This window comes from Lepidochelys kempii, chromosome 16 (assembly GCF_965140285.1).
Source record: "Lepidochelys kempii isolate rLepKem1 chromosome 16, rLepKem1.hap1, whole genome shotgun sequence".
NCBI lineage: Eukaryota > Metazoa > Chordata > Testudines > Cheloniidae > Lepidochelys > Lepidochelys kempii.
Window position 1 is genome coordinate 16,541,512 of NC_136395.1, and position 26,342 is coordinate 16,567,853.

The 26,342-nt window shown below is 43.6% G+C and overlaps 1 protein-coding gene across 6 annotated transcripts in view; it reads left to right on the forward strand.

Moving 5' to 3' along the window:
* The window catches only part of MIGA2 (mitoguardin 2), a 35,666-nt gene that overhangs the window by 6,156 nt on the left and 3,168 nt on the right, over window positions 1–26,342 (forward strand). For 4 of the 6 annotated variants that reach the window (XM_073314746.2, XM_073314749.2, XM_073314745.2 and 1 more), the window contains 13 exons: window positions 436–548; window positions 8,156–8,273; window positions 8,706–8,839; window positions 10,675–10,789; window positions 11,596–11,696; window positions 12,124–12,239; window positions 12,754–12,826; window positions 13,828–13,914; window positions 14,670–14,768; window positions 15,436–15,570; window positions 16,545–16,598; window positions 17,855–17,971; window positions 18,757–24,346. In XM_073314746.2, the coding sequence (XP_073170847.1) occupies window positions 436–548; window positions 8,156–8,273; window positions 8,706–8,839; window positions 10,675–10,789; window positions 11,596–11,696; window positions 12,124–12,239; window positions 12,754–12,826; window positions 13,828–13,914; window positions 14,670–14,768; window positions 15,436–15,570; window positions 16,545–16,598; window positions 17,855–17,971; window positions 18,757–18,957 (1,463 nt within the window). In that variant the 3' untranslated portion in view covers window positions 18,958–24,346. Of the gene's footprint in view, window positions 1–435; window positions 549–8,155; window positions 8,274–8,705; window positions 8,840–10,674; window positions 10,790–11,595; window positions 11,697–12,123; window positions 12,240–12,753; window positions 12,827–13,827; window positions 13,915–14,669; window positions 14,769–15,435; window positions 15,571–16,544; window positions 16,599–17,854; window positions 17,972–18,756; window positions 24,347–26,342 lie in introns of those variants that run through there. The other 2 variants (XM_073314752.2, XM_073314751.2) reach the window with 2 other exon arrangements.

The following is a 26,342-nucleotide window of genomic DNA, read 5'->3' on the forward strand; positions in this document are numbered from 1 at the left end:
CATATTTGATGGGGAAACTGAGTCAGGGGTTAAGTGACTTGCCCAAGGTGACAAAGCTGACTCCCAGCTGTAGCTATTAGAAATACGCTTCCTCCTCCTTCTGCACATTCCTTAACTCAGCAGATCTGTGCTCTGTCACTAACTAATCACAGTTCCCCTCATCATCCAGGACTGCAATGAAGCCATTTTGCTTTGAACCAGATTTTTCTGTGACTGCTACCTTTCTCACCTCACTGAGAACTGATTCTTCTGGAGATGGCACTGCCCTCTCAGCAGCCTTCTGGAGACCCTTCTTCCAGTGGTACTAACCTGGGGCAGCACAGGACAGACTAGAGTGAGCTGCACCACATCTGATTGCATAGGTTCCCTTTTCTGATTGCTGTAAACAGAGTGGGAAGACCTAAAGGCTTGTTTTTACCACCCTTCCAATTACAGGATACTCCAGCAGGAAAGTACAAAGTCCTAGCAGCAAGAGCAATGACACACTCAGCGGGATTTCCTCTATTGAGCCAAGCAAACATTCCAGCTCCTCCCACAGCCTAGCCTCGGTAAGAGACCCTAACACCATTGCTGTCTGCTCTAGCCAGCAGAGGAAGGAGTCGCACCTACCTGCCTACACTTAACAAGATTGTTATTAGTCATCCAGGACCAGCAGAGTGGGTGGAATTTACTTGTCCTGAAAACAATTTGTTTTATGTCAGAGGTTTTGTAGCCCTGCAGGTTGAGGTATTGGCCCTTAAAATTCCATCATTCTGATTACCAGTATGCTTTATTCCTCACCCCTCCAAATGTCAATTCCAATAGGATTTTAGTGGCTACTGATTGGAGATCAGCCAGAGCTAAAAACCAATTGTGATACTGTACCTGGCCATTTTGGGATGTCCCCAATGACCAAGGTAAGAAAAGGAGAGCTTTATAGCAGAGAGAGTAGATGTTGGTTCAACATAATCACTGCAGCCTGCACCAGTGCAGCTTATGTACAAAGTGTAGATGTTTAGGACCCTTCTTCTGCTAGGAAACTTTCTAACCAACATTAAAACTGCTTTGTGCTGTAGCACAGATCCTATTTTAGTCCTTTTAAAGTAGCCTGGACCAGAAAAAAATGATTCAGGTCAAACTACCTTAAGCCTCATAAAACTGGGTCTATACAATGTCTTCAAACAATTTTAAAACATCTCCCCAGTGCAAACAGGCTCAAAAAAAGACAGCTAATAATGTAGACATTGCTTATACCATATACTAGGTCTACACTGGCCATTGTCAGATCTCCCAGCAGTATAGCTCCATTGCGAGTGCAGTCTGGATGCCAGCATTTCTATCACCATGTTATCTAACTCTATTCAGAACAGGTCTAAATGATGCTGTGTCTTGTCTACACTAGTGCTCCCATGAGTGGGGCTGTGAAACAGTGGGAGACTTCCTGAAAGCTGCCAGGGTAGACAAGGCATTCAAGTGGAAGTTACTCGTTAGATCTACTACCAATCCAACTGAAGCATAGGAAGATTTAGGCAGTGAGTTTGTAAAACCTTAGTTTGTAAAATCTAATTTTCTAGCTCCACACTAACTCCTTCAATTCTCCTGTCAGCCTCTCCCTTCATCCATAGGAGAAGAACTGGTTATATAGCTCAAGACTTTTCCATCTTTTTGCCCATTCCCAGCCAAGAGCAGAGGTTACCAAATAGATGTACATGTCATTTTTCTTTGTCTCAGAGAAAGGGTGGGTGGGAATAACCCCCTGCCAGATTTTATTGTTATGTTGCACAGATCACAGCTAACTGGAGAGTGAGTAAAAGTCAGGGCTTAGCTCAAATAGGCAAGGCGGGGGCGGGGGGGGGGGCACACAACAGCCAGTGAGCTGGCTCCATCACCCAAGCCAATGGCTAAGCAGCAAACTGACGGAGTGGGGGTGGCGGGTAGCCCCCCCTCTTTCCCATGGATGTGTTTCTTCTCTCATTCCCTGGTATTCTTGGTTTCAGAGAAAGGATGGGTGGGAACAAACCCCCCTTCCATGTTGCCAGACGGCCCTGGTCCCAAACAATTGGGCTAGTTAATTTGATGTGGGGGGGGGGAGAATAGCAGAAAAATTATCTTCCACTGAAAGATAGTTTTGGAACCTTGACCTATTTTGTTGGGGAAACTTAGGGTGAAACACTTCTGTAATGGGTGAATACAGAGCCGCTCCAAGATCCACTTCTGATGTTTGTGAGAGACACGAATAGGGGTTTCTACATGGTATATATTTGCCTCTAACCTAGGGATATCAAACTGACTTGGGGGGAGACCTGAATTCCATTTTTAAATCTGGTTCATAGGTACAGATATACGTTTAGGATCAGATGCTTGGCTCTATTCACAGCTCCCACTGATGTCAAGGGGAGGTTGCATAGAGATCAAACGTAGAATCTGAATTTATGTAGTAACTAAATTTTTACTTGTGATCATTATGTATTAGTTCAGTACCCTATTGTCACATTTAGCATTGCTCAGGGGGAAGATGTCCATTTTTAAGACAACTGCTGTTTCTGCCCTTTATTTCTTTTCCATCTCCTGTGTGTGTCTCTCTTTCCTTCCCCACTCTTGTGTCTTTCTTTCCTTTTATTCCCTTTGCATTATCTTCTCTGCAGTAACTCCCAGTTCCCACACTCTGGACTTCCCTTCCACCTCCTTCCCCATTGCATCTGACAAAAGGATCTGCAATGATAAAGCTAACTCTGGCCTTTAAAGTAGTCAAGATTACAGTAAACAAGATTAATGGGTGGCATGGAGGGAGTTCACACCTTCTTGGAGTGGCTGTTTCAGGCTGCCTGTGGATTCAGGCTTGCACTTAAATACTAGGGACACATTTTAAAAGTCTTTGTTATTTCTTTACAGTCCTGAGGGTTAGAAACCACTTTTTAAATGGAAGTGGAGATTCTTCAGAATCTGCATATGCAAGGTGGCTAGATCCTGTTTGTGGACCAAGGGTTTGACAGCATTGCTTTAGCCAAAGGTCCTGAAGAGGGGGAGGGGATGGTAGGTGAAGCAGTTTCTATTCTTACCTTCAGAAGTTCCCACCTTGTTAAGGTGAACAGGGGTGGGGAAACTAATCATTGGTGCTATTGTTTGGTGGTAGGTTCCTGTAAGGCTGCTAAAGTGCAGGGGCAGGCTCTGCCCTCTCACATTCACCACCAGTCATTTCATAGTAGGTAGACTGGAAGGGAGACACCAGATAGATTCCATTCCTGCTTCTGAAACATGGCGAGTGCAGTACCTATTTGGAGACAGGTATATTCTCTAGCATACTTGGACTCAAAACCTTGGGCCTCAGCTTTGTGCAAGGCAAGGTAAGTGGACTCCATCTATAATAGAAAAGCGATTCAAATGCAGTTTGACTTCTTTAAAACGTACGATTTATAGTTAGAGCGACTTCTGAATCTATATATTTTTTCACGTACAGTCAAATACCCTCCAAACAAGTGAGCCGTTCTGCTCTCCAGCATGTTTTTGGCAAGGGGAGTGCAGGGCTGCTGAGATTTCCCCCTTATGTTTTGTACTAGTTACTTCGAGTGCTACTCTGCTGTTCTGTAAATCAGGATTCACCAGCAGGATGAGTTAGAAAGCACAGTAAGAAGTGGATTTAAGAGATGTGTAGGTTCAGAGAGAGAAGAGAATTCACTTTAGACAAAAACGTACCCTAACTTCTGGTAAGCTTGATGACTCCTCCACTCCCCATTTCCCTTTGACAAAATGTCTTCCAAGCCTCTTGCTAAAGCCGTTCTATACTTGGTAAATTCCTGGGAGAGTTGAACCTGTGTCTTTTTTCTTGCAACCTCCAGAAGATCAGGATTAAATTTATTTCCATGGAACTGTAGTGTTAGCCAGGCTCTGGGCAATACTGATTATTCTTTCTGGTTTTCTTGACCTTGGGATTAAGGAGACCTTATCATTAAACTGCTGAGGTGAGTTTTCAACTCATTTGGCTCTTGAAACTCCATCCTTGAGCTCTGAAGACAGGAGAGCAGAATTAGCTTCTCTAAAACATCATACCGTATCCCCAAGATCATATCCTCCTCCTCACATAGCGTCCCCTAGAGCAGCAGTGCAGCATAACCACCTGGAATCCCTACTTTCCAGTAATGCAAAACATAAATTGTAACATAATGGTTCATGAGAGATGAGCAACTAAAATCACATCTGAATTGCATGTGGGGAAGCAAAGTGGTAAACAGAATTAAGTGATTTTTAAATCTCATATTTTATGACTTGCTGTGGCTAGAAACAACTGCTGTACAATCACATGCAATGTCAGTATCCTACAGCCTTTGAACCCAGCCCTGATGGCTTGCAATATCAGATCTAAACATGCTTTTATGGCACTAGCCAGGCACACTGAACTAAGACCTAGAACGTGCATCTCTTGCTTCTGCTCAACCCCCAACTACAGAGGCAGTTTAAGATTTATTCAGGCCCTGGGCACAAAGAACATTGGGGGTGCCCCCACACCTCCATCCTGGGGTCCCGTCCCCTGCTCCTCCCCTTCCCCCCATGGCCCTGCCTTCTGGTCTGGCCAAAAGTCAGGCCATGGTAAGAGCTGCACAGGGAGTCTGGGCTGCTGTGAGGAGCCCTGGACCCTCCACCTGCCCTGGGGGGCAGGGACACAGGCCAGGGGCTGCTCTCTCCTCACAGCTGCCCGAGGGGGCTCTTTACTATAGTCGAGGGTGACCATACATCCTGTTTTGGCCAGGATAGTGCCCTTTTTAAGCCCTGCCCAGGGCGTCTTGACTTTTTTGGCAAAACTGGGCATTTGTCCATCATCAGTTGGCAAGAGCAAAGGGTACAAATGCCCAGTTTTGCCAAAAAGGGATGGAGTGGGGGCAGCTCCGCATTGGGGGGGAGGGGCGCAGGGGCCCCCTAGAAGGGAAGATTACAAATATAGGGAGCAAAGGAGCAGTGTGTATATATATTTAAAAGAGAGGGGGAATTTTGGCTGTCTAAAAGGCCCATTCAAACAGGGAAGGAATGCGTCTGAGTGAGGGTGAGAGGGGAGCAGAGAAAAGCCTACATAGCTTATATATAATGTATGGGGCTTGCTGAAAAAGTCTTTTTTAAAAAAAGGCTATGGGGGAAAACCAGGTATTTACTGAAGACAACAAAGGAACCATGTACAGTTGCTGAACTTTATTTTACTGCCTTTATTTTTTTAAATGAGTTAGAACTGCCTATCTTATTGCAACTGGTTTAATAAAGAAAAACATGTAATGATTTAAAATACTTCAGTTATTCCTGTTTAACTTAGATACAAGATGTAAACCTTCCGTTTTAAGTGGTTTGAGAAGCTGTTGTAGTCAGAGTGACTGAACACAAGCTGTTCAGCCAAAAAAATGAGTTCTCTTCCTTGCTAGGTGATCATTTGCTTGTTGCATAACTGCATTATCTGAGTTTCCACATTATAAAATGATTTTTACTTACTTAATCTCCCAGCAAGGAGTGAGGATTAATTAGTTAGCTTTTATAAAGCAGCTTGAAGTTTAAAAACACTAACTATAAGCTACATATTGATTGGAAAAATACTAGAGATTGTAAGCTGCTCAGGGTGGGAGCCTTGTCTCTTTAGATGTCAAAGAATCAAACACTATAAAACAATATAAACTAGGCAGAATAGAAACAAATATGAATGAAAATAAATGATTCAGTGCACTAAAAATGTGGCTATCTTAAAGTTGTCATCTTGTCAGTTGAATTAATAACCTAGCTGATACTTGTGTCAGTAGCTTTGGAGCCTGTAGTTTCAGGTGAGTGAGTGGACAGTTGCAGCTGTCTATACACATAATACAGCATTATGCCAGAGAACTCTGCCTAAGTGCCAAATATTGTAATAGCTGAGACATAAGGTTTTTTATTGAAATATCTATTGGTAAGTGTTGGAAACTGGCAGTTAGGGCTCTTGAGTGCTCTAACTGGCAGTTATACTTGATTCACTTTGTGCTCGACTGTAGGCAATTCACTTAACCTCTGTGTGTTTCACTATACCCATGTGTAAAATGTGGGGAAGGAGAGGTCTTGGGGATCCACCTCCACGCGGGAGGGAGAGGGCCTGGGATGGGGTGGCCCAGCTCCATGTGGGAAGGAGAGGAGCTGGGGCGGGGGGGAAGGAGAAGGCTTGGGGGGCAGCTCCACATAGGGGGAATATGCCCAGTGCTCACCCTATCTCAGCTCCTGTGTTGGGCCTGGCTGGGGGCGGGGTCTCAAGGGGGAAGAGGAGGAGCAGGGTGGCAGGGCCCTGGGGGGAAGGAGAGGAGGCCGGGGGGCAGAGTTCCAACTTGCAGGGGGCCCCCGGGCATGAGCCCATTCAGTAATCCACCACTGCCCACACAGGAACATGTGATTGGAAAGAACAGAATGGAGTTAATCTCAGGCACAAGTTCTCTCTCTAGTATTTTTCACTGATAACCTGCTCCCTCTTTTGTTTACAGTTGCTTCCCCATCTACTGCCTTCCTCTTTAAGTGCGGCTTGGGACCACCATTTATTTCCATGCAGTCCCTCCTCCCTTCCCCTTCTTGGAGCAACTGTCTTAGTGTTTCTCTCCTCCCCTTTTTTCGTCGCCCTCCCCAGCATTCCAGGCAAGCATGCCAAGGATATGCCTATACTTTGAGCTCAGAGCGTGATTCCCAGCTCAAAGACATATACCTGTACAGCCAAATTTAAGCTATGCTTAAGTGCTGTTGTAGAAATTAGCTTGGAACAACCATTGGTCAGACAACATCTATGAACAAAATGTAGCCTAGGTCAGTACTCGCAGTAAAGCATGTTCTTTAAGCTTTGCTGTTCCATAGTTTGGCCTGTCACACTGACAAGCCAAACTATTGCCATGTTTTAAACCAGTTCAGTAGAACAATTCCTAGCCCACAGTAACCAGGTCCAATGACCCAGACTGTAGATCTTGGAGCCTTCAGAGATGGAGCCAATCATATGTGCCTATGGTCTCTGATGGGCGCCTACTTGGGGTGGCTAGCCCCTCCTTCTGCAGCTACACTCTATTGTTAAAAGAGCGAGGAATAGTTGTGGCACCTTAGAGACTAACAAATTTATTTGGGCATAAGCTTTTGTGGGCTAAAACCCACTTCATCCAGATGCATGGAGTGGAAAATACAGTAGGAATATATACACACACACAGAGAACATGAAAAGATGGGGGTTGCAATACTCTAACTCCATGCATCCAATGAAGTGGGTTTTAGCCCATGAAAGCTTATGCCCAAATAAATTTGTTAGTCTCTAAGGTGCCACAAGTACTCCTGTTCTTTTTGCTGATACAGGCTAACACAGCTACCACTCTGAACTCTATTGTTAGCGCACTAGCTTGATCAAAGCTAGTGCAGATGTATCTCCTTAAGCTGAGGAATCACCCACCCCCAGCTCAAAGTGTAGACATACCCCAAAGTGAGCATGGCTTGGTCATTGCTTTGTAGTGGAGTCAGGTAGATGGTATTGTAAAAACACTGCTTTCTTATGTTTAAAGAGGTTATCAGGCTCCTGGCTGGAGGAGGGTTTGCCTAGTTTCAGAGTAGCAGCCGTGTTAGTCTGTATTTGCAAAAAGAAAAGGAGGACTTGTGGCACCTTAGAGACTAACCAATTTATTTGAGCATAAGCTTTCATGAGCTACAGCTCACTTCATCCGATGAAGTGCCACAAGTACTCCTACTCTTTGCCTAGTGAATGGATTTTGTCTGTTGCGTTAGGATCTGGTGAAGCACTGGGGCCCTCCGCAGCTCCCTGTGAAGTAGCTGTTGAGCACCAATGTCTTGCACTAAAGTTTATGGACACTCAGAACTAGAATGGATTTGGATTGCATAGCACCGATATCCCTGCCATCTACATCTTCAGTATTTTCACTTTGGAAAAGCAAGAGAATACTGAAAACAACCCTGAAAATTGCAGGCGAGACTGAGGCGATGTCTACACTATGGGCATGACAGCAGCACAGCAACGGCCCCATAGCTATGCTGCCATAGTGTAGATGTTTCCTACAGAGATAGAAGGTGTTTTCCATTGCTGTAAGTAATCCACCTTCCTGAGCAGCAGTAGCTAGGATGATGTCTACACCTTAAGTCTACGGCATACTTGAAGGAAGTTCTAAAAGGAGCTGCTGTTCTTTCTTCTCTCTTCACGGGATAGATAGTGGCTGTGAACTCTTCCAGCCCAACACCAGCATCTACAGGGCCCTGGGAGACGAGAGCAATGGAAGATCCTGGAGCAGCTGGTGACTCTAGTGCTGAAAACCTCTATATTCAAGGTAAACAAAAATTAATATTACCCTGAAAGACTACTCTCACAACATAAAGGGATTTGGAGTACTGTCTCCATGTTCATTCGGTCCTTGCTCCACCAATAGATATGAACACTGTCTCCTCCTGTGCTTAACATCAAAATTGTTCCACCAACAAACTGTTGTTCACCTGGAGAAATCAGTTTCGTCTCCTTGGATGAGGAATGGTGATGATTTCATTGAATCCTAACCCAAATGAGACAATCTCCAGAAGGAAAGAAATATCTGATACTGCCCTGTATTCTATTGGTTCAGGCTGCAAATGGGTTTGGGACGAGACTTCCCTCTTCTCTTGAATACTCTGCCTCACAAATGAGCAAGGCATCTTACTGGTTTCTACATCCTTTTGCTGTGTAAGTGGCTCTGATTTCACTGCTTATGTTTTGTTGCATTGCCCAGGGATGGAGCTATTTGAAGAGGCGCTGCAGAAGTGGGAGCAGGCATTGACCGTAAGGCAGAGAAACAATACTAGCACACCAGTCTCTTGGGACAACAAAAAACATGAAGAAGCTATGTCTGAGGAGTTGCCTGAGGTACGTACCAACCTCTCCTCTACAGTATCCAACCAGTGAACGTTGTGAAGGGCTAGATTGGACAGGAGAAGGGGAGGTCATCAGTAGGAGACTAAACATTGAAAAGCAAGTTTGGAGGAGCGTGAACTAGGCAAGGGAGTATCTGGTATGGCTAGGACCCATCCGTAACCACTTGTAATTTCATGATATAGCTTTGCTGGAATTAGAGAGGATGTGTTTCCAACATTTTTGGCTAAATCTTTTTCCTAGTGAGTTTTCCACCAGTTGTAAAAACTCACAGTGACTTAAGACAGAAGATTCTTTGTCAAACTTCAGAGTTAGTTATTGCTTGGAAAAGAACATTACAGGGAAGCCTGTGTGGCCTAGTGGCTATGACACTACATTGGGACTTAAGAGACCTGGGTTCAATTCCTGGCTCCACCACAGCTTTGCATCTTTATGCAAATCACTTACCTCTTTATGCCCCCATTTCCCCATCTGGAAAATGGGGATAATACTAACCTTCTTTGTAAAGCACTTTGAGATCCGTAGATGAAAAGTGTTAACAAAGAGCTATGTATTATTAATTATTGTTAAATACAGCAACAAACTAGGTTAAGAATAGTTTGTCTTGCCCAATGTTATTTCTCTTTTTAATGCCTTTAAAATGGAGGGTCTAGCTAGATTGGTGGCCAAGATTGTACTGAACTGAAATGGAAAAGCTAACTAGAGGAAAACAAATGTGAGGATGGACAATTAGAGCTCTTTCTCTCAGCTATTAGAGAAAGGGAAAGTTAGGAGAAAATACATGCCAAAATACTCACTTAGAAGAAGAGAGGTGCAGGCTTATCCAGTCACCTACAAAATGGACAGTCTAAGGCTGCAACTGGCTGTCTCCCCCAGATTTAAAGGGTCAACTACCATAGGAGGGAGCATGCTGGGAAAGGCTCTTATAAAAGGGTGCACCCAAAGTAGAATATTTTAGTGGTGACTAAATAGCTAAAGAGATAGCACCTGCAGGTAATGAAAGAGGCTAAATTCTGAACTCTGTAGAAGTTAGGGATAGTGATGTAACATACCCTAAGATTCTTCTAAAACAGAACCCAGTATCTTCATTATGTGGGATGTTTATCTTTTGTGTTCTATTATGTTTATGCAAGTCAAATCTGGATTCTTTTTGATATTTGCTGTGTGTGCTTGAAGTGTCCCCTTGTGTTTCTACAGCTAAATTAAAAGAGTTGCTTCATAATCAAAACACACCTGGTCGTTTTATTTAACTCTTCTAGCTGAGGGCTTAGATCTCTATGAAAGTGAAGATCTAAGCAAAGTATAATGAAGGTAGACATTGTGTAAGCTTTTATTTCACCCACTCACTGATCTTACACAACTGTGCTAACAGCAGACTTCACTCCTGTCTAATAACAGTGAAGTTGATCTGCATTATTCTGGTGTCTGGCCTGTGAACAGAGCAAACTAATGCAGACTTCATGGAATAAACAAACCTCTACTTGAGACTAGACTGAGATCATTGAATTTTTCCTTGTGACTGATAGCTCAGTATAACTGTTTCTACAGGTGATAGGTTAATGTACTATTTCCTCTTAAATGGATAAACAGCATAAGGAAAAAGTTGTAATTTGGAGTATATTGCATACAAGCTGCCCTGGTTTTATTGCAAGTTTAACCTGAAGTGAATCTTTAATTAGTTCAGTTCATGAACTTAACTAGAATTGGTAAATCATAACTGTTGATGCAAAATTTCACATCAGTACTTTGCTTTAAGCATCTCTAACAATTGTGCTATGTCAGCAGTACAACTGGCTATTGAGGGATAGTGTCTGCTTATGTTTAAGCAGGAGTCCCAGAAAAAGGAGTTTGCAGAGAAGCTTGAATCTCTCTTGCACCGGGCATATCACCTTCAGGAAGAATTTGGGTCAACGCTCCCTTCGGACAGCATGCTGCTAGATCTGGGTAAGGTGGGTCTGGGAGTCAACTATAGGTGCAGCCATGAGAATATGCTAAAGCCACACCACGGGGTAGAACTGAGCTCCATAGAATCTTAATAGAAGATGAGTATCAAGCCTTTCCATGAAATTCTAATGTTTTATTTGCCAAGGCCTCAACAAATTCCTCCTGGCAGGGTAGGGATGGCTGTTACAACAGCGTTTGAGTTTAATGGTGTTATAGGATGGACAGATAAGAAGATAAAACACCTTGACTTGTGTGCAACCTGTGAACAACAGCAGTGGAAACATGCAGTGCGTTGTAGTGTACTAGCTGCTGGTCCTGGGTTTCAAATTATGTCTTTGCCTGCTAGACTGAGGAAACTAATGAATCTAGCTCTGAGACCCTTTTTCTTTTCCTAGTCGTAGATAAGAGTTGATGGGAGAAAGACTTAAAGGAGAATACAGGTTTCCGGTGGAAAACAGTATTTGAATTAGGAAGCCAATGGCTTAGCTCCATATTATTTCTTAATAGACCTCATGTACCATACGTCTCTCCTGAAGGCCCGCTAGATCTCTTTAGTTGAGAATGTCAGGGAAGTGACAAAAAAAAAAGGAGGACTTGTGGCACCTTAGACTAACAAATTTATTTGAGCATAAGCTTTTGTGAGCTACAGCTCACTTCATCGGATGCATAAACAGGAATTTCAAGATGGCCACAAAGGGGCACTGCTGCCACATAAGGACTTGCATATAGGGAAAAGTGTGCTGGGTGGGAGGAATGGAGTTTTAGAGATACAGTGCTAAACATATACTTTTCTCTGCCCCCTCCAGAGAGAACTCTCATGCTTCCCCTGACAGATGGGTCACTGAGACTTCGGACAGATGACGAAGACAGTTTGACTTCTGAGGACTCCTTCTTCTCTGCTGCAGAGGTGACTCAAACTCTATCCTTTGTAAATAAACCAATCGAACATTACTTAATTTGCTGCATTGGGAACTTGCCCAGGCTGGTGGTTCTGCCATGTTCCTAATGCTGGGTAGAGTATGAAGATGGCCATGTGTTTACTTTATCTAGCGGCATGTAGTAGTAGCTAGAAAAGTACTGTAAAAGCAGCTGCAGCACCCACTAATATGGCTTGTACTACAGATGTAGTAGAAGAAGGAATTGGGCCATGCTGGGCTAAGGAAGTTGTGATCCAATCAGAATGGGAGTTTCAGTGGTGTCTGAATGTCTTGGTGTGAAAGTGTGCATACCAATGCCGTCTCAAACTGATAGACTGTAATCTCTTGTTTCTGAAGTCCAGGGTTTGCACAGATATAACAAAAATTTTCTTCTGACCTCTTCTGCTTTCTCTGCAGCTCATTGACTCCCTCCAGATTGGGAAAATACCTTTTCAGCTTTCCAAGCCAGCAGCTGCATACGAAGAAGCTCTACAGTTGGTGAAAGAAGGGAGCGTTTCATGCAGAACACGAAGGTGAGGTGCTAAAAGGAGTCTTCAATCCGTATGACAAGACTCCTTTAGCTAGAGGTATGAACTCCTCAGGTTACTTAGTAAGGGCTTGGCATGGGGGTTAGAATACCATTTTGAGAGAGAGAAGTTTTTTAGCACCTTCTCTATTGGCTTGGAAATTCCAAGGAGGTTTTAACTAGCCCAAGACTTCAGATGGTGCTTGGGTTTGTTTAACTTGATTCAGGCTGGATGCATCCTCATTGTGAGAAACACTCTAAGATTACTAATTTCCTGGGGCAGTGAGCTACTGCACCTTTCACCTCTGGGTTGTTGGCTCAAATCTAGCTATGGAATGTAATGATCAAAATGACTACCTGAAAGTGGCTCAGTGGCTTACATGAAAGTTTCAGTTAATGCCTACTGAGATTTTCAAAGGGGCCTAAGGGAATTAGGAGCCCAAATTAGGACCATCGTCTCTGCCTCTTCAGGAAACTTGTTTTGTTACTGGAGTTTGTAAGATCCTGCTTTCCTCTCTTAGGACAGAGCTTCTAGGCTGCTACCATGATCAGGATTTCCTGGCAAAGCTGCACTGTGTCAGGCAGGCATTCCAGGTAGGAATTTTCTAGCTATCAGAACTCTGTTGCATCTGCACTTAAGAGGCTTCCTGACTGTTAGAATATGTGTCACTTCCAGTATCTGTCCTTGTGAATTAAAAGGGGCTGTCAAGCCTGTCCTAGACACTGAAATCCTCCACTTCTACAGAACAAGTAAAGCATAGAAAGCAGCAGTGCAAACTTCCCTTATCCTACATCTTCCCCAAAATGTGTTTCAACCCTTTCTCTAGGAGTGACAGGATAGTTCAGGCTCTGTGCCCATTCAAGATGTGGCTTTGTAGCCAAGGCAGACACCAGGTTTGCATATAGCAGTTCTTATAATAAAGTTCTTGGTTATTTGGGAACTGTCTGGAGACTACCAAACTTGCTTCACCCAGGCTGCTTGATGGTAACTGGCCTGGAGTTGTACCTGTGACTGTGGCGTAAAAGGCTTTCTATCCTCAGCTCCTTGAGTAATATCTTTAGGCTGCAGGTGACTATGTACCTCCCAGATCCTTGCATCATCAGAGTGCAAGAGCTCACATACTTTTTTTTTTCTTGCCACTCCCAGACTTTTCCAGCATTCTAGGCCTATATCCTACAGGAAGGAAGTCTTTTACTTCATCTTCACCTTTACCATGCGGCCTTCTGTTTTGCTTTTATGCACCTCACCTTTTTAAGCCTTAGCACTGTGATGATCCTCTTTCCAGCCAGGGAGGACTGGATACTTTTTCTTTACGACATCTCTGAATAATCAGTAGTTGACATGAGGAGTTGCTGAGTGACTTGAAGGTAGTAGATCAACTAGAAGCACAGGCTTCACAGAGCTCATTGCCTTGGGCTGAATAGATTCCACTATTTAAATTCATGTATGCTCTCAGGCCAAGGAAAAAGTGAAATCCACATTTGGCTCTTTCACTAATGTAGGAACCCTCCTATTGTCTCCTGTCTCCACCGTCGTGGAATAAGGACTTATGTTTACGAAATCAGTGAAAGATTCTTCTTTGGTCTCTTTATAGGTCCTTCTGCAGGATGAGAGCAACCAGTTGTTTTTTGGGGAGGTTGGAAAGCAGATGGTGACAGGATTAATGACAAAGGCTGAGAAGGTAGGAGGGCATATGAGTGGGAGACCACTCAGTTGCACCTTGTATGAGCACCTTATAGACACAGTTACTCAGTCCCAATTTCAGGTTAATCCCTGTGATTTCCCCCTCCCCCTGTCATTACTGTGATCACCCACTTGAAAGGGAAAAAACAGTTCCCATGTTTGCCCTCTCTTCACTGGTTCTTCCTGGTAGAAACTCTGTATGCAATCTCCTCTCCAAAGCCACCATCACTGATGTTGAGGTTCATCAGTGGGAAGAGGTTCCAGGGGGCTCCCAGTTGATGCCCACTGGGAGGGAGGGAGAAGGGGAATCAGGCACTCTGTACAGTGCATCTGTTCTGTAGAGATCAATGAATCGGAATCTTTAACGTGGCATTTATTCATTAAACCAACCTCTAGAACAGTAAGACTATGCTGCCTTGCTAATGCATGAAATGGTAGCTTGTTACTGGAATCAATTAGTCACCTATAAGGATGTCTGCGTAGATACTTATATAGCTTTCATCATAGTATCCAAGTGCATACAACATACAAGCTTCAAGTGGTGGTGGTCTTGTGGCCACCACACCTTCCAGAAATAAAATCCTTCTCTTTCTGCAAATGATTGTTGGCCAAAAAAATTAGGCGAGTACTTAATTATGTGTAAATCGTTTTGACATATTCAGATCAACAGGCTAGAGAAATGCTTTATAGTAACCTGAGACTGTGTATCGCTTCTAATTGTTCCCATTGTCTCATTTCCCTGTTCTCATGAAGAACCCCAAAGGTTTTCTGGAGTGCTATGAGGAGATGCTACATTACGCACTGAAGCAAGACACCTGGCCAACTACTCAGCGGGAACTGGAAGGACGAGGGGTTTGTAGAGGAATTCTCTCTCTAGAAAGATAGAGCTGAAATGAAAGCCTGAAACAATGTTCTAGAAGGCCCAACGGTGAACAGAAGTTCGAAATTAAATACCTTGGTACTCACCACTTGGTGTCACTGGACCCCAAAGCTACAGTGGTTAACTTACAACTATTTTGCAATAGTTTATGGGAGGGGAGACTCCAGCTCTTAACACCAGGAAGTTAAATTGTGGCAACTAAAGGTACCCAGTATTCCAACTCTTTATCTGCAAATGGCTTTGTAGTTAGGCCTGTAACACAATGAGTAGGGAAAATACCTATCCAGGGCTGTAGCTGTCTTCAGTATAACTTAATACAACAACAAAAATCTGATTATAAATTCTTTCTGAACCTGTTTCTCCTGAGTGGCACTACTACAATTGTAAAGCTTGCAGCTGTATTTGGTTTCAGTTGGTTTTGAATCTGCTTATCCTTAACACAAGACTAGTAGGGCAAACTCTTGCTGGTTTAAACTTCAAACCATTGAACTGAAATCAGTGGAGTTGTGCCCTCTTACACCACTGGTCAGTTTGGCCCTTTTTAACTAAAGAATTCATAGTCCATTTTTCAGATGGTACCTCTTTGGTCTGAGTTCCTTTCTATAAGCTCTTGTCTGTGACTCGTCTGTTCTCTGGCAGGTGGTGTGCATGAATTTCTTTGATATTGTGCTGGACTTCATTCTCATGGATGCTTTTGAGGACCTAGAGAACCCTCCTTCCTCTGTCTTAGCCGTCCTGCGCAACCGCTGGCTCTCAGACAGCTTCAAGGAGACGGTGTGTTAAATGGTGGTTCTTGTTCCAAATGACTATTTCACTATTAGAAGGACAAAAAAAAGAGAATCAGGCTTTCTGATTACACAGAAGTCTCTTGAAGGAACAATCCTATTTTTCTGTCCCTCTACCAACACATGAATTGGCCAGTCTCTTGATAGATCTGAGTAATTTATAGGGAATCTGTGTTCGCTATAGCAGGTTCATTCCTTTAGCAGTTATTCTCTGTAATAATATTATGTTAAAGAATAATGTGTGTAGACAGCAGACACTTAGCCATCACCTTCCTAGCTGTTAAGGAAATAATACTTTCCTGTACTTTGCAACTGGGAGGGTAGTGGCTCAGTGTCTACTGCTTTGTAGGTCTTTCTCCATTGGAGACCCTACCAAAGTGAATCCTGAGTATTAATGCATTTTCTTAGATCTAGCTGTCCTGCATACCTTAGACTGTCTAATCTGCAGGGAGCCCCAAAAAGCGTATCTGTTTAGAAACCATGGCACTCTTACTGAAGTTCCTATGATTCTGGTTTCCAATCTTGCTTATTGAAAGCAAATCTCAATATTCCAAATTAACTGCCTACAATACTATACAGTAACAATGGCCACAGACTTCACAAGTTAATGGTGTTTTCCATTTTACATGGGCTGTTTCATTGTTGGTGAAGTGGTGGACTAAAATTCTGTTTATGATCTGCATTCTGGAGTAACTGGGGGCCTCCTTCACTGGATGCTATTAGGGGTATTCATAAGCCTGTGGCTGGTCTGGAATGGATTTGACGTGACCAAACGTGCTTTCAGTTTGCATAAGTTTAACTTTGGAATTTAGCAGGGACCCTATCTGTCACTTGGTAAAGGGCTGCAGAATGGTGGGAACAAGTAATGCTCCATGCCATAGTGATGGCAATATATTGGTAAGTTGCATCCTGTTCTCTGGAAAGGCTCACACCATTAAATGATGTTGGGTTTTTTAATTGCAGGCCCTAGCAACTGCCTGCTGGTCAGTTCTGAAAGCAAAGAGGAGGCTTCTAATGGTAAGTAAAACATAAAAATAAGGTGTTGTGGGCGACTGTGAGAGAGATGGCGGGGGGAGATACTGCGGGGGGAAGGAGGAAGGAACACAAGGCACCTGGTTGTTACCAAGATATGATCTGGACCCTGGTGAAGCATGAATCTAGATGTAATTTTTACAAGAACAGACTAAATTGTCCTATTACCCATATCTGAAACAGCAGGAGTCCACTGACACCTTTGCTGAAGGGACCTCTGAGATACCAAGGCACTCTTACTGAAGTTCCTATAATTCTGGTTTCCAATCTTGCTTATTGAAAGCAAATCTCAGTATTCCATATTCATTGCCTACAATACTATAGTAATGGCCACAGACTCCAAGTTAATAGTGGTTCCCTTTTATGTGGGCTGTTTCTTTTTTGGTGAAGGATGGACTAAGGCTACTTACCTGCACCCCTGCTGGCAGCATTGCTCGCTGGTTGGCTGATTAGATTTTGCTCACTGTATTTTCCCTTTTCACTAACTCTCTGCTGCTTTCCAAACGTGCCCTGTCATCACAGATGAGCCTAGGAGACTGAGAGTCAGGATCTCATGAGTTCTAATCCAGTTCTGCCACTCACTCCCTGGTCTCTGGGAAGTTATTTAAATACAGTGCCATAATCAGTCAGTAAATGAGGATAATGCCTGCCTCACAGGGGTGATGCAAGGCTTAACTAACATTTGTAAAATTCCTCGAAGATGTACTGCTCTAGGTAACTATTAAGTACTGGTGCTGTCATGTGGCAGCATCTCCAGGTCCTTGCTGTAGTACTAAAAATCATTCAGACCACTGCGGACTTAAATTATTTCATCCAATTTCTTGTGTTAAGTGGAAGATTAGAGATCTTGAGCCGTTTCAGGACCATGAAGGTTGCCTGATAGCTGAAGGACTCTTGCAGGCCTCCGTTGTCTTGTACTACTTTCTCCATCAAAGGGCAGTTTAAAAACAGCAAGATATAGAAGTTCTATAAGATCTCAAAGTATCTGAATGATGGGTGTCTAACTTTGCAAGAGGGGTGGCTGAATAAGTCTCTTTTGTAGCTTCTCTTCCCAACTTCAACGTCTTAAATGGGTGGACTGTAGCAGCTGTTTTAACAGTATGTGGTAACACAGCGCTGCCTTGTCATACACAGGACATGTGCATTTAAATTATCAGATGAGGATGCCTAATGTAAAGTGGATTAGCTTGTAAATTCTCTCTCAGAGCAAAAATGAGATCTGGATTTCTTTCCCATGACAGGTACCAGATGGCTTTATCTCTCATTTCTACTCCGTATCGGAGCACGTCAGTCCTGTTCTAGCCTTTGGTTTTCTGGGGCCCAAACAGCAGCTGTCTGAGGTCTGTGGTTTCTTCAAGGTAAGCTGGCCTTCTGTACCTTACTTCTTTATATATTGGTTCCATCTTCTGGCTTGCATCTGTGACCATGTATTCATTGAAGGGCCTCTATTGGAGTAACACTAAGGAACTTGGCTTAGTGTAATCTGGTTTGTCTTTGCTTTTTTTAAATCAGCAGCCTGCATGATAAGATTTATAAGAATTCTTATTAGAACTTGCTGCTAACCATGCTACTCCTGTAAGAACATACAAAATGAGACACTGGACAAAATCTGTAACTTCAGAATAGATTAAGGGCACACATGTATATATTCCATTTTAATGTATTTCTTATCAACTCAGAGGTCAGCCAGAAGCTTAAGATCATGTGGGGCCCATATTTGATCTTAAATTCTAAATGTCTCTGTTCTTTCTAGATTCTTATTTGACTCTGCCTAACATGGAACGTTTTTCTTAAATGTTAATCTTACAACACAGTTGTCATGAAATATTACCACAGAGTGTGATCACATTCCTGACTCCAGGGAACCTGCTCTGTGCTCTCTCCCTCCCCTGTTTTCTTCAAGGGATGTCAATCTTTGTCTCCTAAAACAAAATTTCTGACCTCACAGGAAACTGACAGGGTTGCTTTAGCAAGAGAGTTGGTACAGTCTGAAATAGACCTTTTGTGTGTCTGATGGGGGAAACTTGCAGAATCCCATATGGAATATACTCTCTTAGGGCTAGGCAACTGACATGTATCAGCTTGACTTTGGGTATGGTGGGGGCACATCTCCTTACTATAAACATTCCCCCTCTTTTTGCAGCACCAGATAGTGCAATATTTGAAGGACATGTTTGACCTGGACAATGTGAGATACACAACAGTGCAGTTGCTGGCAGAAGACATTCTGCAGCTGTCACGGCGGCGCAGTGAGATCCTCCTGGGATATTTGGGTAGTGAGACGACCCCAGAAATGAATGGGACACTGTCCAGTGAAAATGGACCCTTGGATGAGCTCAACTAATATTGAATTAGGGGAGAAAATCCATTTTCTTAAGAGACCTTTTTCTAAGAGGTAGCTACACCACCTGTTGTGGTAATCAGTGGCAACAAAACTATTTCATCCCCTGACATCACTGGACCTGCCCAGAACTACTACTTTTTGTGGCCAGTAGTGTTGGCTGGAATAGCTCCAGGACCACGCACAGGCTTATGATTTGAACCTCCTGTTGTCTATACCACATCTTCTGTTTTTTAAAAAATTTCTTTAATTGTGACATAAACTGCCTGGGCCCAAGATCCTACCCTCCCATATTACAAGGGGCAGCAGACAAGAACCTTCCCTCCACTATGTGTTCTCTGGGAGCAGATCCCTGATACTTGCAGGGAGTAGGTGGGTAGGTAAAATGGTGACAGGTTCTCGCCTTGGCGCTTACCTCCTCTTTGATTGAGAAGGTATTTTTAAAAGTGACTTCTCTGCCATGTCTCTCTGGACATTACTGCTGATTTTAACGTATAAATTTTATGGTATACAACGCTACTTTCAGATATGATGGAGAGGAAGAGAAATAATTGTTTCCTGTGTGGAGGAAAAATGCTTCTGTAAAGCACTGAAGACTAACGAATGGAAGTAAAATGCAGATTTTGTAATGACAGACACTGGAAGGGAGTTTGTCCTTCATCCCTATGTGTTGTTGCTTTTGTAAACTAGACCCTTTCACTGGGGGTCTCATTGAGATACCATTGCAGCCTATAATAGGCATCCTGAGAATGGTGGTTGTAGGAAGGGGTTGGACTTGTATCCTGATTATACATGCATAAATATTTCCTCCAATATACATCAGAGTGCCTTGCTGTATTTCAGAATTAGCCAATAATAATCAGTCTCTGTCACTGGATGGGTATCACAGGGTATGAAATACACAGGTGGAGGAAGGATGTGTAAGATGGCACCTGCTGCCATTACTTGTAAAATGAGCAGAGTAGGAGTTTAGATACGAAATGCAGAAGGTATTACATGGTGCAGTTATTTAAAGAGCTGGGATTCTGGTTGAAGCTGCTGGAGAGAAGCTCTTAAATCTCTAGTTTCACCACATTAAACAATGTAGTGGTTTTTACAGTTCTCTATGGAATGGATATATACATGTTCTAAAGACAGACATTCAGAAGTGCTCTCCTGCTGGAGTGAAATTGTTGACCATTAACTGTCGGAAGCCTTATGATTGAGGTTAAAATGTGGCTCCTGCTGGTGATGCAGGGGTTGGACGTTAGTTTAGCAGCATTCAAGTAACTTGGGTTTGGGACTCCCACAGTTCTTGCTGAGAAGGGTTGTGGATGATGCTCTGAATATACTGCCACCTCCTACTGTAAAGCCACAAGAGAAGTCTCAGGAGACTACCACACATCTCTTGGTTTGCCTAGGTTTAGTTCAAGTCAAAGATAGTGGCCTCAAAGAGAGGACATATCCAAGAGTGGAAAAGCAGACACCATAACAAGAGTATTGATGCAAATAGGGTTCAGCTTTTAGTGTGATCGGCTTTTCCAGTTCTGCCCCAGGGAAAGATTGGCTCCTTTTAGTTCAGGAGCTTTATGAGCCTTGTCTGGCTGTGTTTTGCAAATGATGAGAATACAAAGATCTTATAGAAGTTGAAGTGAGTGAACTGAGAAAGTTGTGAATTATTCCAGTCCTCTCTATTTCCTGGGCTATAGTCAGAGAGGTTCTTCTGCAAAGACATCTGTGACACAGTTTCTGATAGTAAAAGCAGACAGAAAATAAGCAAAAAAGAGTATGAGAGAGGATATGAAATGAGGAGATACGGAGTTCCCAGACTCTTGCAAAAAGCCAAGTGTAATACGCATGTAGCGTTATGATCATGATACTCCACAAGTGCAAGAAAAAAAACAAAACGGTGTGCCCCAAAGACCTAACAAACATAATATACAAAGACAATTGTTTAGGCATGAGAAAGTGAAAAGCAACAAACCTTAGTGAGGCCTGGTCTGCACCTAAAAATAGACTGACCTAGCTACATCTCTCAGGCTGTGAAAAATGTTGTGCCCAGTGCAACGTAGTGAGGTCAAGCTAACCCACACTATAGATGCAGCTAGAATTCTTCAGTTGACCTAGCTCCCATCTCTTAAAGAGATGCACTACATCAACTACATCAACACAAAAACCTCTTCTTTCAGTGTGGGAAGCCATCTACAATACAGCAGCACAGCTGTAGACATTAGTAAAGGCATACCTTAGGCTTAATGAAACAAGGGCTGTTGATTTGAGAGATGGCAGTTGACACCAGGAAAGCTCTTCCAAGCACGCTGGCAGGAGCCAAACAACAGTTAGAAAAACAGAGGATGCTGGCAACCTTTCATACCCATATTGATCAGAATTAAAATGTGGGTTGAATTCTGAAAGCAAGTTACTTTGACCAAAAAAAATGTTTTATACCATTTTGTGCCCTTGCATGGCTATTTTGGATGAAAGATGAACTCCAGCAGCTTTGTAGTAGCTGAAAAGATGCTAATGAATGTGAAGACAAATAGAATAAGGAAGGATAATTGTAATTCTAAATAATTGATGCTATTCGCTTTAGGTTTTTAGAGTTTTTGTTGTCTGTGTATTTGCTGCTTTGAGTGTCTTTACCTGAATGAAGATGAGTGGATCAGAAGCAACCCATCTGGTACATGGGTAAGAATATTAGCTCTGACTTTCAAATCCTCACTGGAGAGGACACTAAAACTGGTGGGGGTGGGGGGTGTTGTTTTTTATAAAGCACAACCCTATACTTGTACGGTCCTTCTTAAGCTAGGAAAAGTTAATTCCTAATCAGTCGAGAGAAGGTGGGGGATAGGAAATGACTCCTTTACTCCCCTACTCATAATCTGATGTGATGTCCTTTTGATGAAGGCAAAGAATTCCTCTTCAAGGGTGATTGTGGCTGGTAATGCAACTCGATGTAATAGTATTTATTTTTGTTTCTCTTCTCTTCTCCCCCCCTCCCCAAAACTGACCTGTTCCATGCACACAACAAAGTCTAGGCCTACTGATATGAGCTGCCTCTTGCTCTAAAAGGGGAGGTAGATCTTTAAAAAAAACAAAACAAAACCGCATTCCATCCCCCCACCAAAAAGCCTCCCAGAACAAAACAAACCTGGTGCAACCTATGAGGAGATAGTAGCCTCAAGAATATTTGTTCAAAATAGTTAAATCCAAAGGAGATATTCTTCCTGGAGTAACCAGTGCTGATCTACAGTCTGTAGATAGAAATGGTATGCTGCTTTGGATATAAACCTCTGAAGGGATTCAGGGATGCTCTTATTGACCTCAGTGCAGTGCAGATTTGGGTCCAAAAGAAAGATAATGTGATTTGTATCACTTCTCAAGTTGCAAGACCTTAAGGACCTGTCTGTTTTTATATTTAAAATATTTTGTGGAGTGTCACAGCGCTCTATATGTAAATGCACAACTGAGCTAGTTGCCATAGAATCTACTTTTGCACTAGTACATTCTTTTGTGTTTGTGAAATTTCACCATATGCTGTGTGTGTGAAAGTCCAACAGATGAAGCACCCGCCTTACTACACGCCTATATGGAGAGTTCCTAAGGGATTCAGTTTTGTGATGGGGAGGCAGGCATGAGGGTTATGAATAAACAACCTTCTACCCTCCAGCTTAGTGAGAGATCTCTCTAACAGAAAATATTTCCCAGCACTTTGTATTTAGAGCAAAAGATACTTCAGTGTTAATAGCAAGTGAGACATATTTGGTTAGACTCTAGAGCAGGGGTGGGCAAACTACAGCTCGGGGGCCACATCCGGCCCTTCAGACATTTTAATCTGGCCCTCGAGCTCCTGCCAGGAAACAAGGTCAGGGGCTTGCTCTACGCAGCTCCGCTCCACATGCTGCCTCCGCCCCAAGCGCCACCCCCGCAGCTCCCGTTGGCCAGCAAACAGGGCCAATGGGAGCTGCAGGGGCAGTGCCTGCAGACGGGGCAGTATACAGAGCTGCCTGGCTGCGCCTCTGTTTAGGAGCCAGAGGGGTGACATGCCGCTAGTTCCAGGAGCTGCTTGAAGTAAGTGCTGCCTGGAGCCTGCACCCCTGACCTCCTCTCATGCCCCAGCAGTGATCCCCCTCCCGCCCTCTGAACCCCTTGGTCCCACCCTCCTGCACCCCAAAGCCCACACCTCCAGCCAGAGCCCTCACCCTCACCCACTCCCACACCCCACCCCCAATTTCATGAGCATTCATGGCCCACCATACAATTTCCATACCCATATGTGGCACTCAGGCCAAAAAGTTTGCCCACCCCTGCTCTAGAGATAAGTGGTGTTAGCATTTTTTATAACAAACCCTTATTTTCAAGGGGTTATAACATCTCTTAAATACATCAATCTGGGCTAAAATGAACAAGGTTTTAGCCTTGAGGGAATTTTTTAAAAAACATGACTTGAGCATTATAAAAATAAAAACCTGATGCTTAAACTCAGCACTCCAAACATGCATGATTATATTTCCTTCTTAAACTGAAATTTGACTTCAGTTAATCTGGAGTGGGAGTTGTTGTGATGAGCTTCACTAAGTGGTTAATGTGCCCGTGCACTATTCTAATACATTTAGAGAATAGACTAGAGCAGTGATTCTCAAACTGTGGGGGGTCCCGACCTCATTTTAATGGGGTTGCTAGGGCTGGTGTTAGATTTGCTGGGGCCAAAGCCCAAGCCCCAGTGCCATGGGTTGCAGGGCTCAGGCTTCAGTCCCCCCTCCTGGGGTCATGTAGTAATTTTTGTTGTCAGAAGGGGGTCGCGGTGCAATTAAGTTTGAGAACCACTGGACTAGAGTATGTCTACATGGCAATTAAACACCCACATGGCCCATGTCAGCTGACTCAGGCTATGGTGCTGTAAGAGTCCCAGAGCCTGGGCTGGAGGCTAAGCCCGAATGTCTACAACCCAGTTAAATAGCCCCAAAACCTGAGTGCTGCAAGCCCGAGTCAGCAGACAATGGCCAGCCATTGGTGTTTAAATGCAGTACAGATATGTTCTAAACAGGTCTGTCAGGCAAATATTTTTTTCAATCACAAATGTATGAAATTAAAGAAGAGAAAAACCTGCTTCAAAATATTAGAGTTCAGAATGGCTTTGAAGATGAGCATGGCCCACACATTCATGGCAAAGGAGAGAGGATATGAAATTCTGCTTTCCCTTAACTGTTTTCAGTGGGACATTCCTCTGCCAGACCTGAAACTAAAGAATGTAACCTTGTGCCTGTTGCTTTTTTCTTTTACCTTTATTTCCTGATGTGTAAAGATTCATCTGAATCTTGCTCTCCCACCCCTCATTCCCCCAGCTAAAACTTTTATATCTGTTTTGGATGTGGTATTAAATGCAAGTCAAATAAATCTTTCCTTCATCATATATGGTTTTGGTTTCTAATTCCACCTAGTGGATCCTGAATTATGATAAAGGCTCTTGTAACTTCTGATTTATATGCCAACCTGTATGTTACTCTGAACAGTTCTTTTGAGAGAGAATCCACTTATAATATGCAGGCAAACAGTGGCTTATTTCTAGAATCAGTGTGTTAAGAACTGATAGCAAGTAAATTCTTAGGGCTTATCAACATGGGAAAATGTTCCAGTATTATTATATCACTCTAGTTATACTGGTATAGAAATGCCAAACTTCCATATATAGACAAGCACTTAGATTTGATTTCTTGACCATTCTATGATCCACTTTATGTACTTTCTGCAATGGCTGATAATCCATATGCTTCATCTGCCAGGATTTTCCCATTCAAAGGTGACCTCATCTAAAGGAGAATTCTGTGTTAAAGAAAGAAACTCAACAATTAACCTCATGGTCTGTGTGGATTTGTATACTGCACACATTAAAAGGTGTCTGAGAACTAGGTCTGAAAGACAAAAGTAAAGATTTGCAGAATACTTTTGAAAGACTTAAAAATGTCTGTCCGCTGAGACCTGTAGAAAAGTGTAGGCTCCTTTCAGTAGGCAACTACAGCACATTAAAACTTTCATTTTCAAGCCATGAAGCAACTATGTTGAACCAGAACAGTCGTGTGCTTCCACAGCTTTTGGTAGAATATCGCATTTGTAGAAAGAAATAGTTTCTTTAAACAGAACATTTCTGATGTGTGGAACACACTGTCACACGCTAACAGTGAGGTGAAAAGCTTAGATATATTCAAAGAATTAAACATTCATATGGATAAGAACATTGACAGTTAAATGAGACAGATCACCACCATGCTTCAGTCTGTAATCCAAACACTAGCAGAGGTTAAGAAGAAACTTTATCTATGGGTAGGTTAATTGTCTAGGGGCAACCTCTGAAATAGTTGGTTCTGCAAGACACCAGACGAATAAGCCACCGAACTGCTTCAGTGTAGCAATTTCTTATCTTCCTTATAAAAAAAAAAAGGGGGGGGGCCTTGCAGGTGCTGCACGCCAGAGCTTTGGAAGAGGGAAAGAGTAGTGGATTTAAGAATATAGGGGGAGAGGCCTGAATGCTGTTATTTTCACAAGAAATGGTGGAGAGGCTCCTGTTCTGTGCTCTTGGTTTGAGCTATGGGTAGGGTGACCAGATGTCCTGTTTTTAAAGGGACAGTCCCATATTTAAGCGCTCCTGCAGGTGTCCTGACTTTTTCTCAAAAATGGGCAAATTGTCCCATATTTTCTGTCTCTTTCCCCCACCCCCCCATTAGTATTGACAGGTCCTGCTTCTGCCAGATCCCTGCTTGCCAGTCGCCCACCCACCAGCAGCGAGTGGGGGAGTCCAGTGGCTGACAACAGGGGTGGGTGTGCAAGGTTGGTGGTGGGGTGAAGATGCTGCTCCCCCTGCTGGTTCATCAGTGCAGCCCCTGCTGTGTGCCGGCTCTCGGCTAGCAGGGCCCCACCTCCCCATCTCATTTCCAGCTGGCACTTGCTATGAGCTGCAGTGGCTGGTGAGTGCGATCAGGCAGTGGCGCGTTACGTGTCACCTCTGCTGCCCACTCATCGGCCCTTTACATATTCTCCCTCTGGCAGTCCTCTCCCTGCTTTGCCCCTTCACCTCATCCAGCTTTTTTATATCCCCCCCAGCAGGGCGCGTCCCACTCCCAGTGCTGTGCGGAGAACCAGCCCTTGGTCGGAGAGCTCAGTTCACCAACAGCCTGGCTGGCAGGCTTCCTTCTGCCACTGCCTCTGGCTGGGCCAGTGCCCCGGAAAAGCCCAACACCCTTCAGCCCGGGGCACTGGCCAGGAGGAGCCAAGCCCAGCATGTGCCAAAACCCCAGACAGTTCTGGCACGGGGAAAGCCCCTCCGCCCCTCAGCTGAGCTCTGGAGTGGGAGTGGGAAGCAATTTCCAGCCTGTTCGCACCCCCAAACCTGCAGGCTCCATAGCAGCCCCCCA